This window comes from Halichoerus grypus, chromosome X (genome assembly GCF_964656455.1).
Source record: "Halichoerus grypus chromosome X, mHalGry1.hap1.1, whole genome shotgun sequence".
NCBI classification, from domain to species: Eukaryota; Metazoa; Chordata; class Mammalia; order Carnivora; family Phocidae; genus Halichoerus; species Halichoerus grypus.
Genome location: NC_135727.1, coordinates 17392635 through 17416964, shown reverse-complemented (window position 1 = coordinate 17416964; position 24330 = coordinate 17392635). Strand labels below are relative to the sequence as shown.

Here is a 24330-nt window from a genome sequence, read left to right as displayed (position 1 = left end):
CACTTCATATTAGAGGATCCGGCATAATCTTTTTGCCCCCCCCAAAATAGAATTTTTCTTGCTGCGTATGAAAGTAATACATGTTTGTTGAAAAACAAATCAGCAATGACTTCCAGCCACCCTCAGACCGGCTGCCAAGTGAGTGCTTCTGCCCTACGCAGCCGCAGGGCTGTGCGCCTCCCTGAGGCACAGTCAGCTGCCCGGCCTGGTGCACAGGTGGAGGCCCCGTGCACAGGTGGAGGCCAGGTGCACAGGTGGAGGCCCCGTGCACAGGTGGAGGCCCCATGCACAGGTGGAGGCTGCCTGAAGGGACCGGCAGCTGGACCAGACGACACCTACAGTTCCACCCACACCTGGAGAACTCAAAACAGCTTTGGGGCCTGAAAAAGTGTGAACCTCAGATTTGTCAGAATATAATTAGGAATTCTGTGAAGGATATTATAAATCTTAAATAAGTACTTTTAAAATTTATTGAAAGCCAAGCCACCTGTCCTTAAGCACCTAACACAATGCCGACTGAAAGGGGCTCAGTAGATAGTAGCTGAAGCATCAAGATGTAGTTATGGTTTGACCAATATTTCTTGAAAACTGCCAAAACACTCCTGTCATCAGCTTCTTGAATGTGGTTTGGAAGATATTTAGTCTTGAATATCATGTGAGGTGGAGTATTAAAATTCTGGTTTATTTCTTTGAATGAATTTTAATTTAATGATAAGTGGGAATTATAAATCAACTATGATAAAAAAAAAGTGAAATTGATAATGAAAAAAAGGCCAAGTCAATATTAAAGTGCGCAGTGTGCATGGGGCGCCTGGGTGGCTCAGTCGGTTAAGCGTCTGCCTTTGGCTCGGGTCATGATCCCAGGGTCCTGGGATGGAGCCCCGAGTAGAGTCGGGCTCCCTGCTCAGTGGGGAGTCTGCTTCTCCCTCTACCCCTCCCCTGCTTGTGCTCTCTCACTCTCTCTCTTTCTCAAATAAATAAAATCTTAATAAAGTGTACAGTGCAGCAAGTATCCCCCTATAGTTGACCACTGATGGGTATGTTCTCCTCCATACCCACCCTTTCTTCCTTCACTTGTTCCTTTCCTCCTTCTCCTTCTTTCCCCCTTCCCCTCCTCACTTCTTCATTATTTTGTTGTATTACAATTTTTGTTTGTAGATTTTGTTTTAATACATCTTTAAAAATTTCCCCATACTTTTAATATGCATGTAAAAAACACGCATAATACCACAGATAATTTATTTTTCTTCCCCCCCCCCTTTTTTTTTTAGAGTGTGTGTGAGCAGGGGAGGGGCAGAGGGAAAGGGAGAGGGAATCCTTTTTTTTTAAGATTTTATTCATTTATTTGAGAGAGAGCACAAGCAAGGGGGTGGGGAGAGGGAGAAGCAGGCTCCCCGCTGAGCAGGGAGCCCGATGTGGGACTCGATCCTAGGACCCTGGGATCATGACCTGAGCCGAAGGCAGATGCTTAACCGACTGAGCCACCCGGGTGCCCCCACAAATAATTTCTAAGAAAGACTACTGAATTTTTAAAAAAGCAATATATATTCAATGAAGAAAATTCAGAATATACAGTATGAAGAAATAAAATCGTTACAACTCTTCTCCCCGAGATAATAGTTTTTATGATTTTATTATATTTTTTCTGTATGCATAGGTGTATATATAGTATTTATAAAACTATAATCACAGTATATTTTACCACAGATACCACATCATCAGTATTATTAAATATTTTGTATGGTGGGTACTCGGCATACAAAGACAACCAATATATGGTTCTACTCAAACAACCTTGGAGTATCTGCTATGAAGGCACATCATGAATTGATTATAACAATCTCAGACTTCTAAGAGTTTGGGTTTTTAAGAAATCACTTAGCTTTTTGGGTGATTCCCCCCCCACTATGAGGTGAGAGAGGCTGTTTGGATTTGGGGTGGGGAATAGCAGCTTTTGTTCAGTGTGACATTTTAGCTTGTTGGACTACAGTGTGTTAAAATTTTTTTTTCTACAGTGTATTAAAATTTCTTTTACTAAAATTTCAAACATACTCAGAAGTGGAGAGAATAGTATAATGAATCCCCATATGCTCATCACCCACGTTTAAAATGTTTTCAGGGTTTTTCCACATTTATCTTAACTCCTTAAAGTTTTTTGTTTTCGCTTTGCTGAACTAAAGGAAATTTCATATCATGTCATTTTATGTCTACAGTCTTAACTATTCATCTCTAAAGTATACATTTGATTTCTTATATAACTCTAATTCATAATCGTACCTACAAAGTTACAGAAAGTTCTTGATGTGTCATACCTAAATGTAATGCTGTCACTGAAATAGTCATATTTCTTTTTCAGATCAGTGATGATGAACCAGGTTATGACCTAGATTTATTCTGTATACCTCATCATTACGCTGAGGATTTGGAAAAGGTGTTTATTCCTCATGGACTAATTATGGACAGGTTAGTAAGATCTTCAATCTTTTGTTTTTGTTTTTTTTCTTCTATTAATTTCAAGTGTCCGCATCTGTTTTAAGTGGTTGATATTTGAACATAAATTAGGCTAGCTTTTCAAATAATAGATGTTTTCTATTTTAGAGCCCTCTTTACAAACAAGGTGCAGGGAAAGCTTACTAATTACCCAGCGTAAGTCATGGTATACTGGGAATCTGTAGGGAGTAGAATAAAGCAAACATTGAAGGGAGATTATAGGAATGAACTCTAGTCACAGTCTTTGATTACTCAACCCTGAACAGGGTAATGGGCTGGGGCTAAATCACATGAATGGAAGGTCATATTTTGATTAGTATGCGCATCTAGCTTGAAAATTTCCCCTTAACTGAATTGCAGTGAAATACCTAACTTGGTATTTAAGTGCTCGCCTTGTGTGTCTGGCTGTTTTGGTTTTGATTTTAAGATGACGGTATCAGTACATGCGTGTTGTAAAATATTCTACGGATTGAGGCTATAAATGAGAATAGGGTTCTCTCCTCTCAGCCTCCTGTGCACCGTCCTTCCCTACACACTAGTTATGCACATATACTCTGTGCGAATATACATACAGTTAACTCTTGACTCTCCCCAAAACTTAACTATTAATAGCCTACTCTTGACTAGAAGGCTCACCGATAACATAAAGTCGATTAACACATACTTTGTGTATTCTATACTGTGTTCTTACAAGCAAGTAAGCTAGAGAAAAGAACAGTTTTTGTTTTTGTTTTTTTAAGATTTTATTTATTTATTTGACAGAGAGAGACACAGCAAGAGAGGGAACCCAAGCAGGGGGAGTGGGAGAGGGAGAAGCAGGCTTCCCGCGGAGCAGGGAGCCCGATGCGGGGCTCGATTCCCAGGACCCTGGGACCATGACCTGAGCCGAAGGCAGACGCTTAATGACTGAGCCACCCAGGCGCCCCGAAAAGAATAGTTTTTAAGAAAATCATAAAGAAGAGAAAATACATGTATAGTACTGTATTTATTTTTTAAAAATCCCTATATAAGGGGACTTGTGCGGTTCAAACCTGTGTTGTTCAAGCATCAACTGTATTTTTAACACATAGGTATGTACTATCATATAGGTCTGAAATTTATTGGACACTTTTTCATATTAATATATTTAGAGCTATCATGTATTTTGAAGGTTGCGTAACATTCCATTTTCTTTTTTTTTTATTTTTTTTTTAATTTATTTATTTGACAGAGAGACAGCGAGAGGGAACACAAGCAGGGGGAGTGGGAGAGGGAGAAGCAGGCTTCCCGCTGAGCAGGGAGCCCGATGTGGGGCTCGATCCCAGGACCCTGAGATCATGACCTGAGCCGAAGGCAGACACTTAACGACTGAGCCACCCAGGCGCCGCGCCTAACATTCCATTTTCTGACTGTACCATAATTGATTTAAGCAGTCCTTTATTGATGGACATGCAAGATATCTCCATTATTTTGCTCTTACAGACCATACTAGAAGGAAACGTTTGGGCACTTGCTTCAGCTTGATCCATGGGGAAATTCTGGGTTAAGGGAAGGTATTTATTGAATGTTTTGATACTGTCAGATTATCCCTGTAATTTTTACTCCCAGTGGTATATGAGAGTGCTCTCTTTTTTTTATAATCTCTTATAATACTGTATATTATCAGGGAAATATCATTTAATCAGAATTTGTCAATCTGATAGGTGGAAATGGTATTTTACTTTGCATTTTAAACATTTTTGTTAGGTGTTACAGTGTACATGTTTTTTTGAAGGTTTTTAAGTTTTTATTTTCACTTTATGAAGCAAGGATATAATTCATGAGGGGCAAAGGATGTGTTTTGTGGAAGTTTAATGCCTAAGGGGGATGTTTGGTTACAAAGTTAAATATATTTCTTTTTTTTTTTTTAAAGATTTTATTTATTTGATAGAGAGAGCACACAGGCAGGGGGAGCAGTAGAGGGAGAGGGAGAAGCAAGCTCCCTGCTGAGCAGGGAGCCCAACGCGGGGTTCGATCCCATGACCCTGGGATCACGACCTGAGCTGAAGGCAGATGCTTAACCATCTGAGCCACCCAGGCGCCCCAAGTTAAGTATATTTCTTTAAGTTAATTTCTATTAAATTCCTGATTTTATTTCTGTAGGACCGAGCGGCTTGCTCGAGATGTGATGAAGGAGATGGGAGGCCATCACATAGTAGCCCTCTGTGTGCTCAAGGGAGGCTATAAATTCTTTGCTGACCTGCTGGATTATATCAAAGCACTGAACAGAAATAGTGATGGATCCATTCCCATGACTGTAGATTTCATCAGACTGAAGAGCTACTGTGTAAGTATATCTATTCCTGAAACCAATATCGCACTATTAACTAAAATGTAAATAAAAAATTTTAAAAATGTATGTTATATACACGTTTAAACATACGTTTAAACTGTATGTTTTTGAAGCTCTGCAAACTATACTTTCATGTTCATTTCACTTGGTTACAGTGAGATTTTCTAATATCTTCTACTTTATATCCAAGTGAATATTATCTTTTTCAAACTAGTCACCTTGGAGGCTATACACTTATTTTAAAGGGTTTTTGGTTTGGTTTTGTTTCTTGGATTTTTTAAAAACCCCTTTTAGGAGTTGCCGTTGGGACCTGGGAGGGGGGATATTTTTTGACTACACTTACCATTGGCAGATATCTTCTGTGGAGCTAGATTGGTTTTGGGGGCAGTGGTAAGTCATTTGCAGCCAAGTCTGATAAAGAAGGTGGGTCCGGGGGTGCCTGGGTGGCTCAGTCGTTAAGCGTCTGCCTTCGGCTCAGGTCATGATCCTGGGGTCCTGGGATCGAGCCCCACATCGGGCTCCCTGCTCGCGGGGAGCCTGCTTCTCCCTCTCCCACTCCCCGTGCTTGTGTTCATGCTCTCGCTGTGTCTCTCTCTGTCAAATAAATAAATAAATAAAATCTTAAAAAAAAAAGAAGGTGGGTCCGCAGTTTTCTAGAAAGCCCACGGGGAGTGGAAGCCCTGGCGCTCTGAAGAAACCACTTCTGATTCAGTTACTCTGCCTGTGTCCCATCGTCTCAGATGCTTCAGGATATGGACACAATAAGCAGTATTGACACTGGGACGAGCCCAAATCAGGGTGATCTGTACACGTGGATTTCATCATCCATGGTTTCTTTGGTCATGTGGATGTTTGATTTTTGTGAGTTCATGCTGTTGTTTGTTTCTGGTTGCGTGTTGCCATTGTAGTTCCTGGGAGTTACTGTTTTCCTTAAAAGTGGGGTTTCTCTTAGCTTCTTCAAAGATTAGAATAAATGTTTGCTCTTTGCTGTTTCATGAATCTGTATCGTACATCCCTGTAGAAGCTGACCTTATGTTTATATTTTCATTGAAAATAAGACCACTGAACTTTCATCCTCATTCTCCCAGTTAATCATTTATTTGACCCAAATGTTTGACCTTTTCCACATTTTCATCAGTCCTTCGGGTGATTGGAGAACCATTTAAGACATTTTCTCAGGGGGGCACCTGGGTGGCTCAGTCGTTAAGCGTCTGCCTTCGGCTCAGGTCATGATCCCAGGGTCCTGGGATCGAGCCCCGCATCGGGCTCCCTGCTCAGCAGGAAGCCTGCTTCTCCCTCTCCCACTCCCCCTGCTTGTGTTCCCTCTCTCGCTGTGTCTCTCTCTGTCAAATAAATAAAATCTTTAAAAAAAAAAAAAAAGACTTTTTCCCTATCCCCTTAAAACCCTTCGTGTTCCATACACCATGACATTGCTTCATAGTCACAGGCTCCTTGTAACTTGTCAGAGTCTTACATGAATTAGAGAATTGTTTAAATACAGAGTCTGGATTTTCACTCACTAGAAGTTAGTGAGTGAGCTGGTTTACACTGAGATTTAATTCTGGTCGGTTTTGCTGCTAGCAGCACTGCTATCTCTCCAACCTTTCATGTCTTCTGGGCTTAGAGTCAAAACATGTACTTACAGTCCGTGGTATGGTTTCTTTTTTTGATCTTCTTAAGTGCCCCCCTCCACACACATACACATAAAAATCAGTCTTACTACTTTATGTCTTAGATTTCATTTCTTTCGGGATTTGCAACAGAATGTTCTTGGAAAGAAAACTTGTAAAAAAAAATGAGGGGAGTTTAATATGTCTTTTTAAAGTATTTTATAGTCACAAGAACAATTTGAAGCCGTAGAAACAGTTTGACCCGTTAATGCCATTTTCTACTTTTAGGTTTTTTTCCTGTGCTTTTAGATCTTAGAGGATTATTAAGAGGAACTCCTCAACTGATAAAAAGAATGAAATCTTAAACGTAAGCAAAGCAAGTTTTTAGGTTAGTTTTTACATAGAGAAAAATATCTGTTCTGTTTTATGTGAAATTCTGTGTGGATTACTACTAACCAATAGAAATTAAAATCATATGCTTACTGTTGATTTGAAGTAACATTTCTGCACTATTTAATAATTCATCAGCTTGTCATGGAAGATATTCCCATGTACATATAAAAAACCAGATAACTTAATTTGATAAATTATAAGATGGAAATTTAAAATTGTTGCAGCATCAGTAACATTGATGTTAGTATAGTTTCACATGCTGATTTTCCCTAGTTTGAAATAGTGAATTAAACATTTACTGATCTGTGCTAATCCTAAAGAAATGCTCCATGAACTATTAAGTGTTTCTGGAATATATAAAGAGCCCTAACAATATCAACACATCCAAACTAGTTTTCCTTCAAAATAAAAATTGCATTTTTTGATTAAAGAATACCTGTTTATTATGAAAGCCATACAGCCACAGGAAATAAAGAAATGAAGGAATGAAGTCACCCTAAATTCCACTACGACTTTTATTTCTAATCTTTTAAAGAATATTCTGAGTATACACACACACACACACACATCATAGTTTACATACTCTTTTAAAAAATATTTTATTTATTTATTTGAGGGAGAGAGAGAAGGAACAGTGGGGAGAGGCAGAGGGAGAAGCAGACTCCGTGCTGAGCAGGGAGTCCAATGCGGGACTTGGTCCCGCGACCCTTAGATCATGACCTGAGCCGAAGGCAGATGCTTTACCAACTGAGCCACCTAGATGCCCCACATAGTTTACATACTCTTAATCAGAGTATCTGGTAGGATTTTATTTGCTTAGTGCCTCAATGGGAAATTGCCAGGGATTCCAAATACCATATTTCATTCAATCTAAGATACCACTGATGGTAAGACTTACCCTATTTTTTGTACTGCTAAGAAAGAAGACACTGTCGGTTATATTGTAAGTTGCCGTCAATTGTAAGATGTTGATTTCAGGGACATTAAAATGTGAGTGTGCATCTTCGAGCAATGAAATGTAGTACTTTATATTCAAAGACCCTTAAGGCTCTGTGATATTCAGAAAAATGAAATAATTGATAAATATGCAAATGTATTTTTTTTCTTGTGAGTTCAATTTTGTAGTAAATTTTTTCTTACTAATTTTTTGCATCATAAAAAGATGAAGCCTCAGGAGGAAAAGTTATCCAATAAGTAAATGTTCTGTGGCAATATTTTTGTGTGGGCCTTCAGCAGAGGGAAAATGAGCCTGATTTACTGTGTGTCCCGACAAAGTGGCTTACATTAAAATGAATTATTCTTAGGATTTGAAATCTTGCAGAAAACTTTTTTTTTTTGAGTTCTGATTTATTATCTCCACATACATTTGAGAACAGGGAGGCGCAGAGGGATGAAGTGACTTGCCTAAGATCATACCGGTCTTTGATTTGAACCCACACCTTTAACTGTGCAGAACTCAGAGTCTTATTTGGGAAAATTTATAACTAACTTGAATCCTCTAATATGGGCTTCCTTTTATTTCTTCATTTTCTACTAGTCAGAAGTTTTTTTGTTTTTGTTTTTGAGCGGGAGGGGTGGGGAGGGGCAGAGTTGAGAGAGAGAATCCTAAGCAGGCTCCACGCCCAGCATGGAGCCCAATGTGGGGCTTGATCTCATGACCCCGAGATCGTGACCTGAGCCAAAATTTAGAGTCAGACACTTAACTAACTGTGCCACCCAGGCACCCCTCCTGGTCAGAGGTTCTGTATGCAAAAAATTCATCTTGCCAATTGTGGGATTTTTTTTCCCTCAGTTGCAGTCAGGGTGCATAAAGCTATAATTCAGTCTTGATTTTGGAAGTTGCTTGGTTAGTAGCTTGATTAAGCTGTTTAATATATCAAAGATGTAAATTACCTTATAGTAATTTGTGAGAAGGTGGCTATTTGAGTGAACTTGTTAAAGAAAAATGCAGAAAATACTGGAGTAGTTTCTTAAAGTGTCTCTTAAAAGAAGAGGTCAGTAGCTTTTAGTCTGACCTTCTCCTTCATATGGATTTATTCGTTGCTTTAAGGTATGCTTTTTCCTCCAGAACAGTTGAAGTTAAATGTAAATGTGCCACTTTGATGTTGACACTAGTCTAAAGCTTATCTTCTGTAAAGCTAATCTCTCTCTCTCTCTGTATCTATATATAAAGCAGGTGGGATGATTTATGTCTCTTTCCTGCTTATTAAGAGCACAGACAGGTGTGGGGGAAAGAATTTGTTCAGTTTAAATCGGAGGGAACAGGGATGTGTACCATCTCTGGTATAAGGAAACTTTAACAGAACTGGGGTCAAAAGTATACTTTGTAGCCATTTCCTGTGGATTTTCACTTTGATATAGGCTGAGGCATTATATAAACACCCTGTTTCTTAACATAAAGGTAGTGTTCAAGTTTTTTTCATATTTTTTTCTAGTATTATGTTGTGCTAAGTGGTGTCTTTGATTTGATTAGAGCAGCTCTGACCAATAGAACTTTCTGTGGCGATAGAAATGTTCTATCTCAGTGCTGTCAAATACAGAGCCACTCTCTGCCGAGCCCTTGAAGTATGTCTTGTGCAACAGAGGGCCTGAATTTTTAATTTTATTTCATTTCAAGAACAGTTAACCCTTGAAAAATACAGGGTGTTAGGGGCACCAACCCCCTGCACAGTTGAAAATTCCTGTATAACTTTTGACTCCCCCAGAACTTAACTCCTAATAGCCTACTGTTGACCAGAAGCCTTACTGATAAGATAAACAGTGAACACGTATTTTGTATATCATATGTACTATATACCATATTTTTACAATAAAGTAAGCTTGAGAAAGGAAAATAAGAAATTATTAAGGAAACCACAAGGAAGAGAAAATACATTGACCATGCTGTTCTGTATTTATCAAAAAAATCCACGTATAAGTGGGCCTGCACAGTTGAAACCCGTGACGTTCAAGGGTCGACTGTAATTGGCACATGTGCTTAATGGCTACTGTAGTGGATAGTGGAGGGGATAAATGATCTAAATGCCCCACTTCAGTAGCATCATTTTAAAATTTATTTTTATTTATTTATTTGTTAATATTACGTTCAATTAGCCAGCATATAGTAGGACATCATTAGTTTTTGATGTAGTGTTCAACCATTCATTAGTTGCGTATAACACACATGCCTTCCTTAATACCCATCACCAGGCTAACCCATTCCCCCACCCCTCCCTTCTATAACCCTCAGTTTGTTTCTCAAGGTTTGTCTCCCTCTCTGATTTCTTTCCATTCAGTTTTCCCTCCCTTCCCCTGTGGTCCTCTGCGCTATTTCTTATATTCCACATATGAGTGAAACCATGTAACTGTCTTTCTCTGCTTGACTTATTTCACTTAGCATAATCTCCTCCAGTCCCATCCATGTTGATGGGAAAGTTGGGTATTCATCCTTTCTGATGGCTGAGTAATATTCCATTGTATATATGGACCACATCTTCTTTATCCATTCATCTGTTGAAGGGCATCTCGGCTCCTTCCACAGTTTGGTTATTGCGGACATTGCTGCTCTGAACATTGGGGTGCATATGGCCCTTCTTTTCACTATTTTTATTTTTTAAGTAAGCTCTAGGCCCAGTGTGGGACTTGAACTCACAACCCCAAGATCAAGAGTCACACATTCTCCCCATTGAGCCAACCACGTGTCCCTCACTATCAGCATTTTTTTAACTGGTGATAATAGCTTTTTTTTTTTTTTTTAAGCAACACGTTCTTTTAAAAAAAACTCATAAAATACAGGTAAATAAATTACTCCCTGGGTATATATCCTTCCAGACTTCTCTTTTTCTGCATCTATTTTTAGAAAATTGGATCTCTGCCGTTTTTCATCTGAGGTGCAGTCTACCTCTAAAAGCATATGATTGTAATATTCTCACTGCTGTTGATACTTGATCAGGGTATGGGAAAACAGCAACAGGACAGAGGACAGTCACGATTAGGATGTGCAGAGAAAGCATGCTTGAGTGTGGCGGGCCGGGGCCTAGCTGGAGGTAGAAGGAATGAGTTTCCCAGTAACTCCACTCGGGCTCTGAAAGAACGGTCCCAGGTTCACTGCAGTAAGCAAGCTGCAAGGTGCTAAGCCCAGATTTCCTACCTCAGTACAACTCCTAGTCTTGCTGTCTTGGGAGCTCAGCTTTGGGGATTGGCCTCTGCATCCTCTTCACACAGGAGGAGGCCTGTTTGTCCCAGGCTGGTTTTTCGTAGCCCTCTTACGGTGTGTTTTCCCATAGTTTTCTCTCCTCTTTTCCAATACCACGCTGCAGTTCTTGTTGCTGCCTGGAGGGTCACAGAATCCCTAGGGATATACAAATAGGAATAAACGAAGTTCCTCTATTTCTCTTCTCATCTTTTCACCCAGACTCAAGAAAGGTAATTGGGGGCACCTGGGTGGCTTAGTCAATTGAGCTTCTGACTTTGGCTTGGGTCATGATCCCAGGGTCCTGAGATCGAGCCCTGCGTCGGGCTCCCCACTCGGCGAGGAGTCTGCTTCTCCCTCTCCCTCTGCTTCCTCCCCTCCCCCCCGCTTGTGCTATCTCTGTCTCTCAGATAAATAAATGAAATCTTTAAAAAGCAAAAAATTAAGGTAATTATACATATGAAACTAATACAACATTGTGTGTTAATTATATTTGAATTAAAAAACCCAGAAATCATCACTGGCAGTCTTAACACTTAAAAAAAAAAAAAGATAGACAAAAGGGAAACACAGATGCTAAGGGCAGAGTTGTAGACCCAGAGAGCTTCTTTGGGAATTTTATGTCATTGACAATGACGCTCTGAGTTAAGGACAGATTGGGCTCTCTGGCTGGGAAGAATGAGGAGATGGGATGGTAGAGAAGAGGGAAGAACAATGGGGGGCAGGAACTCTCCCCTCTCCTGGGCCAGCCCCATCATCTCGTTCAAGATGAGGCATACAAGGTCACTCAGTAACGTAACAAAGCAGGACTACAGTGGGAAGCTTGGTCCACCAGGAGAGGAGGGAGAGGGGCGAGAGGGAGGGAGGGAAATCCCTCTGGTGGGGTAACTGATCCAGCGATGCCATTTCTGTGCAACTGGGGCACTTATACCTGTATTCTAGCAAAGTGGACTGTAGCAGTTTTCTCCAGTGAATCTTCTTTATTAGCCTCCACTGGAAAGGTGGCTGTTCACATGGGGGGAAAAAAAAGAAAAAAAAAAAGCCTCGGAAGAGGGACACCTGAGTGGCTCAGTCGGTGAAGCGTCTGCCTTCGGCTCAGGTCACGATCCCAGGGTCCTGGGATCGAGTCCCACATCCGGGCTCCCTGCTCAGCGGGAGGCCTGCTTCTCCCTCTCCCACTCCCCCTTGCTTGTGTTCCCTCTTTCGCTCTCTCTCTGTCAAATAAATAAAATCTTAAAAAAAAGCCTTAGAAGAGATTTAAGCTAACAACCTTGGAGGCAAACAGGAGTATGGAGATTTGGATGCTAGTGAAGCAACAGTGACTTGCATGCTTGGAGTTCTCTTTTTTCTTATCCTATCATCATAGTCTTTGGTTCACAGGGGTTTTTTCCATGACTCCATACTTTTTAGTTCTTTCCTATGTTTAAAAAAAAAAAAAAAAAAGGTCATTTGGAACTGGACTGTAGTACCAAACTTCTACGGATGATGTCACTATCTACTCTGATACACAGTGTAAATAATTTACTACGACTGACTCTCCTGGAAAGCTTCAGGTTTTGTACGGGGTTTTTTTTTTTTGGCTATTAATCACTTTCCTGTGTTTGAAACTCTGGGTTTTAAGTTAGTTAGAATAAAGGGTGTATGTAATTTCCTTAAGATGAGAAGTAATATGCTAGATTTTTTTCATATCAGAAGTCCTACTTAGATCTGTTTAGTTTGCAACACTGAATAGTTTTGGCCCAGTTGTGTTTTTCAAAAATGACACTCCATAAAAAATGGACATGTATATAGAAGCATCTGATGAGAATGGAAGTATATAAAAGTAAAAAGCTTTGTTATTCCCCATTCTCACCACTCAGAGGTAATTGATGTTATAAATTTGTTTAAACTGCTGAACAGAAGTGATTTCGTAGGCAACACATTGCTCTACTAGTTGGTGTTTTTAATTCCCATCGGTCATGTCAGTGTGTATAGATTTTCAGATTCTTTTTAATAGCTGCATGGCATTACCTTGTGCAGATGCACTTAATTTAAATAGGTCCTTGTTACTAGACTCGTTGGTTGTCTCCCATTTTTCTTTTTTTATAAATAGTTGATACAGTGAACCTCCTTGTATGTACCTTTGCATATTTGTGAGTGTTTTTATAGCATTGATTCCTGGAAGTGGGATTGCCGGGTCGAGCGGCACACATACTTAAATTTTAATAGGTATTGCTGTACCATTTTCAAAAGAGGTTGTACCAGTTTATTCTCTCACCAAGAGTGCTTGTTTCCCCTCACTTCTGTCAACATATATCATCAAGCTTAAGTTTTGCCAGTGTGAATGGAGGAATGGTAGAATCACATGGTTTTAGTGTTTGTTTCTCAGATTGATACCATTTTATATGTTCCGGCCTTCTCTTCTGTGAATTGCCTATTTGTGTTCGTTCTTCATTTTCCTTTTGGCTTCTTAGTTTTGGAACTCAACATATAATAGGAATATTTGTTAACAGATCTTTTCTTTCCGTTTGGCTTCATGATATCCCTAGGTTTTTACCCTCTCTAAGAATGTGAAAATATTTCTTCTACATTTTCTTCCAGTCTGCTTATGGCTTTATTTTTTACATTTAGATTTTAATCCATCTGGAATTTATTTTTGTGTATGCTGTGAGGTAGGGATCACACTTTATTTTTTTTCCCAAAATGGATAACTACTTCACTGAATAATTCATCTTTTCCTTACTGACTTGAAATATCATCTTTATCGTATACTAAATCCTCATATGTTCCTGGGCTCTGTTCTGTTCCTTGGTCTCTTTGTCTGTTACTGTGCTGACACAACATTGTTGTAATTGTCGTAGCATTGGTTTGGTTTGCTCTCTGGTAGGGCAAGTCTCAGCTCTTTTGTTCACCTGCTCTTTGGCTCCAGTTCAGTCAAATTATGATCACTATCACCACCAACTACGGTGGGTATGGAGGATTTCCCTTTGAAACTCCTGTAAGGGTTTCTACTGGATTCTGTGATAGCAGAAAACTGGGAGCCTCCTAAGAGGAAGGCCTTAAAAGACTGCTAATCAGACCTGCTTTTCCAGACTGTGCTGAAGATGACATGTGCCTGGGCTAGACTTTTGAGGGCAGTATTTTTGGGGTTGAGTGTGATACCGACCAGAACCTACAGCTTGCTTGATTCATGGCAATGGTCCAGGGCCAGAACTGGACATATGTCGTGCTAATAACTTCATGGTTCAGAAATTACTGTGACTGAAGATGGGTGGTTTCTAGGAACTGCCCACTCGAAGATGTGTGTGCCCTTCTTGTACGACTCTGAGGAGCATCAAATCAGTAATGGCCAGTTAGAACTTTTAAATTTTCACTAATCTCTACTTGAAAGTTACCTAATCGTTCATTTCTTGAAACATAATTCTTGTAATTTGTATCGTTTAGAATATCATAATGCGATGACGTTAGATAGCTAACTTCTTAAATCTTCTAGTTCCCATTTGATAATTTGAAATGTAGGTGTGTACACAAAAGGATATACATATATACTTACATCTTTTTTTTTGTTTTTTAACTAGAATGACCAGTCAACAGGGGACATCAAAGTAATTGGTGGAGATGATCTCTCAACTTTGACTGGAAAGGTATGTGTCTTGAAGGGGAAGAAAAGAGTTCTCTTGACTTCATGCCAGGAGTCAGTCAGTAACACTGTGCTTTATCACTACGAGGCCGTTTACACAGTTATTTATGCACTTACACAAGGGCTATTTAACCCCTGGAAGCAATCTCAGTTAGCTTTCTTTTCCTAGGTCATATAGCAGAGAGTCAGCAGAATCCAACGTTAAACTTCAAGTCTGTATTACAAAGTACTCTTGTCTTCCTCTGTGTGATCTAATTTGGAATTCTTCAAAAGTATATATATATTTTTTGGGGGAAAGACAGTCTTCTTTTTAAAAATAGACTCACACAGCAAAACATGTAGTATAGTATCATGTAGTAGATGTGAAAGTGTGGGTTCTAGAGATGGGCAGCTTTTTTTTCCTTAAGTAAACTCTACACCCAACGTGGGCTCAAACTCACGACCCCAAGATCAAGAGTTGCATGCTCTACCAACTGAGCCAGCCAGGTGCCCCAAGATGGGCAGCTTTGCTTGAAAGCCTGGCTCAGTACTTTGTCTGTGTGACCTTGGGCAGATTATGTAACCTCTCAGTCTCCTCTGTGTGAGGTAGGGACAATAATGACAGTCCCCTCACAGAGTTCAGAGCATTAAGTGAGATAATGCATGTAGACCTCTTACAACAGTTTTTCTGGTAGTGGGAATACTCAGTTAGTTCAAACATACTACTATCTTAAGAAATCTCAGAAGGAGTTTTCTAAATACATCAAGATTGTTCCAGTATAGACAATTGGCAGAAATAATAGAGATATTAAGATATTTGAATATTATTCTTGTGATACATTGAAATGATTTTCGAGTAACCAATGAGAAATGATAGATTGCTATATTTTTTTCAGCTGCTAGTTATTTATTTATAAACACTGCCAGATATAAAGGCAGAATCTCATAAAAGTTTCACAACAATCCTGTGAGGTAGATCCTGTTACCCCTGTTTTACAGATCAGGAAACTAAGACTCAGTAGATTTGAAGGACTTGTCCAAAGTCACGCTGCCAGTAAGTGGTAGAGCTTGAATTTAAATGCAGGTCTTTCTGGCCTCAAAGCTCTTTTCTTCCTCTGGCTTTTAAATGTTTATAGCTTCCTTGACTGAGTATCTAGTAGGAGACTTAAGCATACAACACTTGTGTCAAATCCTCTTATCCCATATCAGGGTCCTGCCAAACTAATCTTGTCCTCCTCAACATCTTTTGAAAACTTCAAAAGAGAAATTATAATCTGTTGACTCTTTCCCCTTCCTGCGCATCATATATACCACTGCCAGACCTAGTCTTCCCTTTCAGCGTGTTTTGCCCATATTTAGAAGTCATTTGAAGCCCTTACTCCTATAGTCAGTTTTTAGTGCTGGGAGGGACCTAGCCTTCAAAGCCTCCTGGGATTCCATTTGACCTTGCCTTTCCCACCTAATGGCTCTGTCCTACTACATGACTTTGTGATCTTAAACGTCTCTTTCTAAAATAATTTTCTTTTCATGATAGTCACAGTAGAGCACATTAATTGTGGGAAAAAAATCAAGACATCTAAGTTGGGTGAAGTTATTTCTTGGTGGTGAGATTGTGGGTTATTTAGACTTTCTATTTCAGTTTTTTTGGGACACTGTGTGTAGATACATATGTATATAAATGTTTTTCCCCCTTTTTTTTTCCCTCCCAGTTAGTGGTTGAGAATATGGCCTTTGGACCCTGAAAACACCTCATTACCACTTGGCTAGTTTTATGACTTTAGGCAAATCATTTGACCTCTGAAGCCTCATTGTTTCCATTTATGAAGTAAGAATGCTGTTTTAAAAATAAAGGATGAGAATTTCGACCATTATTAAGAGCTGTAGCTATTTGACATAAAATAAGCTCTTAATAATGGTAGAAATTCTCATTCTTTATTTTTAAAACAATATTGAGATCATACTCTAGATACTATGATTTTGTATTGGATAAATATTTAATCTCTCTGGATTGTGGTTGATTTGTACAAACTATCTCATATTACTAGAAGTCTATGATTATGACATAATCAAGATCGTGCAGCTACTTAGTACTAGAGTCAAGACTAGGATCCAGTTTCTCTGTCTCATAATTCAGTGCTGTTTCCAGACTGTAACTCCATCCCATGGTGTACATTGCTGCAGCAGTGAGCCACAGTTAGGATGGGAGAATGTTATCCTTCCGATGTGCTAGCTAGGGTAGAGAAAATGTTGAGAAAGAATCACATAGTAGGCGGTAAAACGATTATTGGTCCATTGATTATATTTTACTAAAGATTGAGATTGCAGTATCTTGAAAAGAGACAAAGTAGTTGTCATGGGAGGAAAGGGGTAAATGATAATACAGACTATGGTAGTGATATTGTGTATATTACAAAATACATGCAAAATTTATAGCTCAAACAGGGTGAGGTTTAAAAGAAAGGTCTAATACTTCTTTCTTGCAACCCTGTGGATCTTGTGTGCCCTACCTTGGTAACCACTGACTTAGAGGAATATATAGAACCTTAAAATGGTCATGCAATAGGTATGTGACCAAGAAGTGAGAACTACAAATCGCAATATAGCATGAATCTTTCCCGTGACAGTGATTATAACCAGTATGTGAAATGCTACCTCGTTCCCATAACTAGCATAAGAACAGGTAGGACTCTTCTCTACCTCAGATGTCATTGTTAGATGGTTTCTCCTGCAAGGGCTCTCTTCCAGCTATAAAACTCTGAGAGGTAGAAATTGGGGTGAGGGTTTATGGTGGAAGGAAGCGTTGGTACCTTTCTTTAGTTGAGTCCAAGAATGTGAACACATCCAGAAAAAACAGATCAGTTTCAGCCTAATGAGAATGGGTTTTGAATTGGATCCTGTATGGTAAATTAAAGGCATGATTTTGGAGTTCTGGTACAAATTATAGTTCTTGAATGTAGACTTGGAAGATACATACTAGTTCACATCCCTTATTTTACACATGGTAAACTGAGGCCCAGAGAAACTTCATGATTTGCCCAAGATGAGACCTCTGTTTAAAGTAATGAGAATTTTTTTTAGATGAACATATAGGTCAAATTTTATCTTAAAAAATTCCATTCCAGTGAAAATTTCACATTAAAGAGTTCCAAATCCCAGCAGATGGCCCATTGTTTAAATCAGGGTTTGAGATAGGAAAGTATCTTAAAAACAAGAATTTGGATAATGAGTTTGTTATGATGTGATTTGAGTTATAATTGGAAACACTATCTGATTTACTGTACTGATTTTCATTTCTTTTTCTTCTAGAATGTCTTGATTGTTGAGGTAAGTTCTACATACTTTCAATATAGTGTTTATGGTTTTCTAACTTAGGATGCACAGTCCTAAAGGTAATCCAGGGAAAGAAATTCCTCGTCATCAATTTTAACGGTGGGCTTGTGTTGTAAGGGAGTAAGATTGGTTTTTTGTAAGAAATACTTAGTAATTTGTTTTTATTGGATAATGGGAAAATGTTGGTATATTTCTTACCCCTCTCTTTTGGGCTTAAAAGTTTCTCCTTTCTTTTAAAGTTGATATACGTCATTCCCATGCGTCTTTTTTTTATACTTCTCTTTCATGTATGTATCCACATGGAAAACGTATTTTGTGATTTAAAAATGTATATAGTGCCACACTATACATATTCTCTCTTATATCTTGTTATTTTCACTCATAATAAGTTCTGAGGTTGTTCGTGTTGAGACCTACAGTTAGTTGGCTTAAAATGCAAAATTGCAGTGTACAAATCCACCAGTTTATTGCCCTCTGAATAGGGCAAGTCTCGTAGTTCTCGTGCTATAACAGGGCTGCTAAGAGCAACCCTTTGGGGTACGCGGCGTGCACTTGTGTGAGTCCCTTCTAGATGCAGGCAGTGACTGGATGGTAGGGTTGGTACATTTTCAGTTTTATTGTTATTGCCAAATGACTTAACAGAGTGGTTGTATGCTTTATACTCTCACCAGTAGAATGAGTTTTCATTCTTTTATGTGAAATGTTTAAGACTTAAGAGCACCAGTAACCCCCAATTCATTTTTGTTGTTATTAATAGAAACTAGCTTACGGATCAAAAGCTAAACAGACAACACTGTTTTCAAAGGATTCGTGTACATGAATATCCCTGGGAACTGGTTGCTTGGGGTTTTTTGTTTTTGTTTTTTTTTTTTTAATTAGGCTTCACGCCCAGCGTGAGCCCATTGCAGGACTCGAACTCTTGACCCTGAGATCAAGAGTTGGACGCTTAACCGACTGAGCCACCCAGGCACCCCTGGTTGCTTGTTTTTAAATGTACATTCATTAATTCCACTTCAGGTTGACTTTGTCTGGGGTAATGGCACCTAACAAATGACCACAAATTTAGCAGCTGAAAACAACACATGTTCAGTGTCTCAGTTTTCATGGGTCAGGAGCCTGAGTACAGGTTAGCTGGGTCCTCTGCTCAGAGTCCCATCGGGCTGAAGCAAGGCTGGGGCTCCTATCCCACCCAGGGCTCGTGGTCCTCTCCCAAGTTCATTTAGGTTGTTGGCAGAATTTAGTTCTTGGTGGTTGCAGGACTGAGGGCCCCGTTTTCTTGCTGGCTGCTGGCCAGGGGTCGCTCACAGCTCCTACAGGCCCACCTCATGTCCTTAACACGTGGCCTTCACGTGGCAGCTGACTTCTTCAAAACCAGCCAGAGATCTTCTCTCCAGTGTGCTACAACCACCTCATAGAATATAACTAATTACAGGAGAGACCGTCCCAGCATTTTCCCAGGTTGTGCTCATGCTGGGGCTGGGGGGGTTATTCTGGGTGTGTGCACTAGGGGACGGGAGTCTTGGGGCCATCTGAATTCTAGCCACCACAGCCCGGAAGTCTGCATTTTTCACAAGTCTCCAGCCCTGATGTTTCTGATGACTCACGGACCCCACTTTGTGAAGCATTGCTTTATACCATCCATAGAGTATTTTCACTGAAGAACATTAGGGTTATGGTTTCAGAAGCATTTTCCCAATTAGAGATGGGTTTGTTTTGAATAATGTCCTGCTTTTGACTAAACAGCGAAGATTCACTTTCATATAAAGTCATTTTATATAGTAAAACCTTATTAGTTTGGATACTTTCAAGATGGCATACAGCAGTGTTTCTCAGAGTGTGGTCTATTAACCACCTGCATCTGAGAGTTGGCTACACTGAAAAAGAAAAATAGCATTCTTCTTTTACACGTGGGGTTTTGGTATTTCGTGTTTATATGACTCGGTTTTATTTGCTGTTTAAATGTCTTTTCTTTTTTTTTTAAAGGATATAATTGACACTGGCAAAACAATGCAAACCTTGCTTTCCTTGGTCAAGGAGCATAATCCAAAGATGGTCAAGGTCGCAAGGTATGTATATAACATTTTGACAGGCTATTTTCTTCATTTGAAACAGGATTAAGTAATTAATTGCTTCTTTGTAAGGGTAAATGTTCTCAACTTGTTTTACCTTCAGAAAGTAATGTGACCTCCAATAAGACTCAGTAAATATGCTTTGTAAATAATTTTGTCATGTGTTAAGGAAGCCCTTCATTGTGGTCCTCTTTTTGCTTAATATTAATAACATTTGGTTTTTTAGCATGCTAATAATGATACCAACTTGTCCTGGGGAGCATGGTAGAAGATTTGGGACTTTCTTGAAGACTTGAGACCAGGGATCCCACATTGGGTTTAGGAGGTAGTAGGAAGGGGGTGGGATCTGAGGGTCCGGAGCTCCTGGAATTGAGTGATGTGGTGACGACGTATGCCAGCCTCATCTCCAGGCCCTGCCTGTGCTGTTTGGCGTTTGCTTTATTAGTTCTACCTTTGTTTCTAGTTTAATTATATTTAATTATAATTAGAGCTTAATCCCTAACAACTCCTAGGAAGCACTGTTACTCCCACTTTACAGTTAGGGATACCAAGGCATAGGGAACTGTCCAAAGGCACAGTGCCTAGCACCCTACTGGGGTGAGATTTGAACCCAGGCAACCAGCTCACAGTTCGTGCTTTATTGACCACCTTAAGTTTTCGGTAGGGTAACACCCGGGGTGGTTTTTTTGGGGTGGTTTTTGTTTTTGTTTTGGGGGGGGTTGCAATTTCATCTTTTATTTTTAAATCTTTGACCGCTCTATAATTTTTGTGTAGGGGTCAAATAGTAATCTAACTTTTTTCCTAAATGATTAACTGGTTTTGATAAACCTCTTTTAAAGTGTGCAAGCATGAGCGGGGGGGGAGGAGCAGACTTCCCGCTGAACAGGGAGCCCGATGTGGGGCTCGATACCAGGACCCCGAGATCATGACCCTAGCCGAAGGCAGACGCCTAACCACCTGAGCCACCCAGGCGCCCCTCTCGGTCACATTTTGATTAATTCTTGGAATATTTCAAACTTTTTCATTATTATTATATTTGCTGTGGTGATCTCTGATCACTGATTATGACTTCGGAAAACTCAGATGATAGTTAGCATTTTTTAGCAATAAAATGTCTTTAAATTAAGATATGTACATTTTTTAGATGTGATGCTATTATACACTTAATATACCTCAATATAATGTAAACAGTTTCTGTGCACTAGGAGACCAAAACATTCATTTGACTCCCTTTACTGTGATATTTGCTTTATTGTGGTGGCCTGAAACCATACCCACAAGATCTCTGAAGTATACTTGTATAGTTTATTTACTTATACAAATTAAAGAAGAAAAAAAAAAAGAAACCTATGTCTGTGTCCCATCCCCAGCAGTTCTAATGTAATCAGTCAGGGGTGTGGCCTGGGTATCTGGGTTTTGTTTTGTTAAAGTTCCCAGGTGAGTCTGATGTGTAGCTAAGATTGAATATCACTTTATGTCCTTCCCAGCTTTTTTTAAAAAAAGATTTTATTTAATTATTTGAGAGAGAGACCAGAGTGAGAGGGGGAGCACAAGTGGGGGGGGCGGGGTGCAGAGGGAGAATCAGGCTCCCCATTGAGCAGTTAGCCTGATGACGATGTGGGGGCAGGGGGTCTGGGGAGGGGGGCTCGATCCCAGAACCCCAGAATCATGACCTGAGCTGAAAGCAGAGGCTTAACCGACTGAGCCAGCCAGGTGCCCCTGTCCTTTCCAGCTTTTAAAATATATTTATCTAAGAAGATGTAAAATCATGAGTTTTATTGGGACTGCCCTTAACATGTAAAGGCTGTCAAAACACTGTCGATAGCTTTTCTTAATGGCTGAAAAATTTCAGCAGGTAGTACACACTTGGGTTACAAAATTAGCTTATGTTAGAGGTGGCTTATCCCAACTGCAATTTTTGCTCTCAAAAATGAATACTAGCTCCTCGAGCATGCTACTTATTTTTTAGCCTCATGATCTTTGTAAGCCACGTATTAAGAGTCTCAAAAGGTGATGCTCACATCTCCCGCACCCCTTTGCAGCTCTAGGATTGGATTTCCAGGGATTGTGAAACTGCTCATTAGCACTCGCCATCCACTCATCCTTCTGATTCGCTGCCCTTTGGTGGGTGCTGAGTGGTCAAGGTGCAGCTCTCAGAACCGTCAGTCGTGTTTCGGGTGGGGAGCAGGCAGGGGCCTTGGCCGTGGTGGGAACGCACTGCTGGCCCGCCCGGTCCCTGTGAGCTAGCTCCCCATTTCATAGTCTTTCACGTATAAAGTATTCTAGGTGCGGGTGAGACCATGTCTCAGAGCATGAATGTTCTGTTTTGTAATGCCCTGTCATGTCTCCATATGTCACATGTTACATTTTGTAATTAACAGTTTGCTGGTGAAGAGGACTCCTCGAAGTGTTGGCTATAAACCAGACTGTAAGTGAATTACTTTATGTCAGTCATTTAACCATCTTTGACCTGAACAAGTTTTACGTGAAATGGTTGAGAGTTACTTTAGAGGGTATTTGGGTTTTGTTTGTTTGTTTGTTTGTTTTAAGATTTTAGAGAGTATTTGTAGAGAAGGCACATTCATAAGCATTCGATTTGAAAATGATGTTTTCTTGTATCTAAATGATGACTTATGATTCTTTTTAGTTGTTGGATTTGAAATTCCAGACAAGTTTGTTGTAGGATATGCCCTTGACTATAATGAATACTTCAGGGATTTGAATGTAAGTAATGCCTCTTTTTCTCACTCTCATTTTTCAGAACCCATACAAAAATTTACAAAAGAGAAGACTTGTTTTCTCTTTCCAGCACCTCATAATTTGAACAGACTGATGGTTCCCATTAGTCACATAAAGCTGTAGTCAAGTACAGACGTCCTTAGAGCTGGAACTGGGCCAGGCTGGGGCGACACTTCTTGCTGGCTGCAACAGTTGAACAGCTTTAATGTACAATAACTGTCCCATTATTAATTACTTCAGATGATAGATGTAGTCATAAGTAAGAAATAAATGAAGGTTTAAGTCTTTTCACTCACTCTCCTTCAAGCACCCGCTTCTGCTCCGTGGGCAAGAGGCCCGGGCGTGCGTTTCCTCACACGGGTGAGGAAGATGCAGAAGACCCCACCCCCCTGTGTCCACTAGAACCCCTACAGCACAGCACCGTTCGCCCGAGCCATGCAAAATGCTCTTCTTGCCTTTTGTTGCACAATACACTTTTCTAATGTGAGTTTCTGGATTTTTATTTTGTAGCATGTTTGTGTCATTAGTGAAACTGGAAAAGCAAAATACAAAGCCTAAGATGAGAGTTCAAGTTGAGTTTGGAAGCATCTGGAGTCCCATTGAAATCATCAGTAGAATGTTCTAGTTCTGTGGCCAGCTGCTTAGTAGAGCTTTATTGCATGTTTCCTCTCAGAATTTTATCGATTTTGTATTTTAGAAATGCCCGTTGCTGCATTCCTGAAGTCTTTATTTGCAGTATGAGCCTATAGACTATCTGTTCTCTTGGAGTGGAGTGTTGTTTGACTTGTGAATGAAAAAAATCTCTTAAACCACACCACTATCGAATGAAAATATTGAAATTGTATCTGTAAGAAACATTTAAAGAGAAGATATATTAGTTTTTTAATTGGTATTTTAATTTTTATATATTCCGGAAAGAACAGAAGTGATTGAATATTGTTAATTATATACCACTGTGTGTTTAGAAGAGTAAGGAGCCGTCAGTTTTAATATCAGTGACAGCATCTACAGTATTGTTCTGTTGGAGAAACCACATGTCTTGGAATTACTTTGCTGTTTCAGTAGTATTAACTGTTTTCTCGCGCTTGTTCCAATGATTTCCGGTGAATCTGTCAGCGGTTCCTTTTAAATACAAATCAATAAATTCCAAAAAACGTTACCACATTTTGAATTCTTGGGTGTAAAACTCCTTACAATAAAGGCTGTCTCTTAAAAGAAACTATGCCTACCTGTCATTTCCCTACAAATTAACCTAGTGTCATTTTCTGTCGGTTACCTTTTCCTTGTCTGTTACGTCTTAGCAGCTATTTTAATTGTAATCTTTACGGAGCCCAGCGAATAGCGATTATCTGGTAGAATGCGTTGGTGAGGCTAGTGAAATTCTTACCGACGTTTAAGTTTCAGACACACAGTATGCTTTATGACGTGTCACCGTGTTCGAGTAACAGGGCTTTCTCTTGCGATCCTGGTAGATTGTTCAGACCGCGGTCTGGCGGGCATCTCAGCAGTCTGTCTGAGCCGCATCCCGCTGCCGCCTTTGTGTAGATAATACCTCACTGAGAACAGCACCAACACAGCCTCTTGTTTTCTGGGACCAGGGAGACCGGTTTTAAACCCAG

The 24330-nt window shown here is 39.8% G+C and overlaps 1 protein-coding gene across 2 annotated transcripts in view; it reads left to right on the top strand.

The window, feature by feature from the left end:
- HPRT1 (hypoxanthine phosphoribosyltransferase 1) overlaps positions 1-23930 on the top strand; it is a 36381-nt gene extending 12451 nt beyond the window's left edge. Inside the window, exons 2-9 of one of the 2 annotated variants that reach the window (XM_078064521.1) lie at positions 2357-2463; positions 4612-4795; positions 14533-14598; positions 17880-17897; positions 19887-19969; positions 22354-22400; positions 22620-22696; positions 23222-23930. In XM_078064521.1, coding sequence (XP_077920647.1) covers positions 2357-2463; positions 4612-4795; positions 14533-14598; positions 17880-17897; positions 19887-19969; positions 22354-22400; positions 22620-22696; positions 23222-23269 — 630 coding nt within the window. In that variant the 3' untranslated portion in view covers positions 23270-23930. Of the gene's footprint in view, positions 1-2356; positions 2464-4611; positions 4796-14532; positions 14599-17879; positions 17898-19886; positions 19970-22353; positions 22401-22619; positions 22697-22733; positions 22999-23221 lie in introns of those variants that run through there. The other variant, XM_078064522.1, reaches the window with a different exon arrangement.
- The last annotated feature ends 400 nt before the right edge of the window (positions 23931-24330 follow it).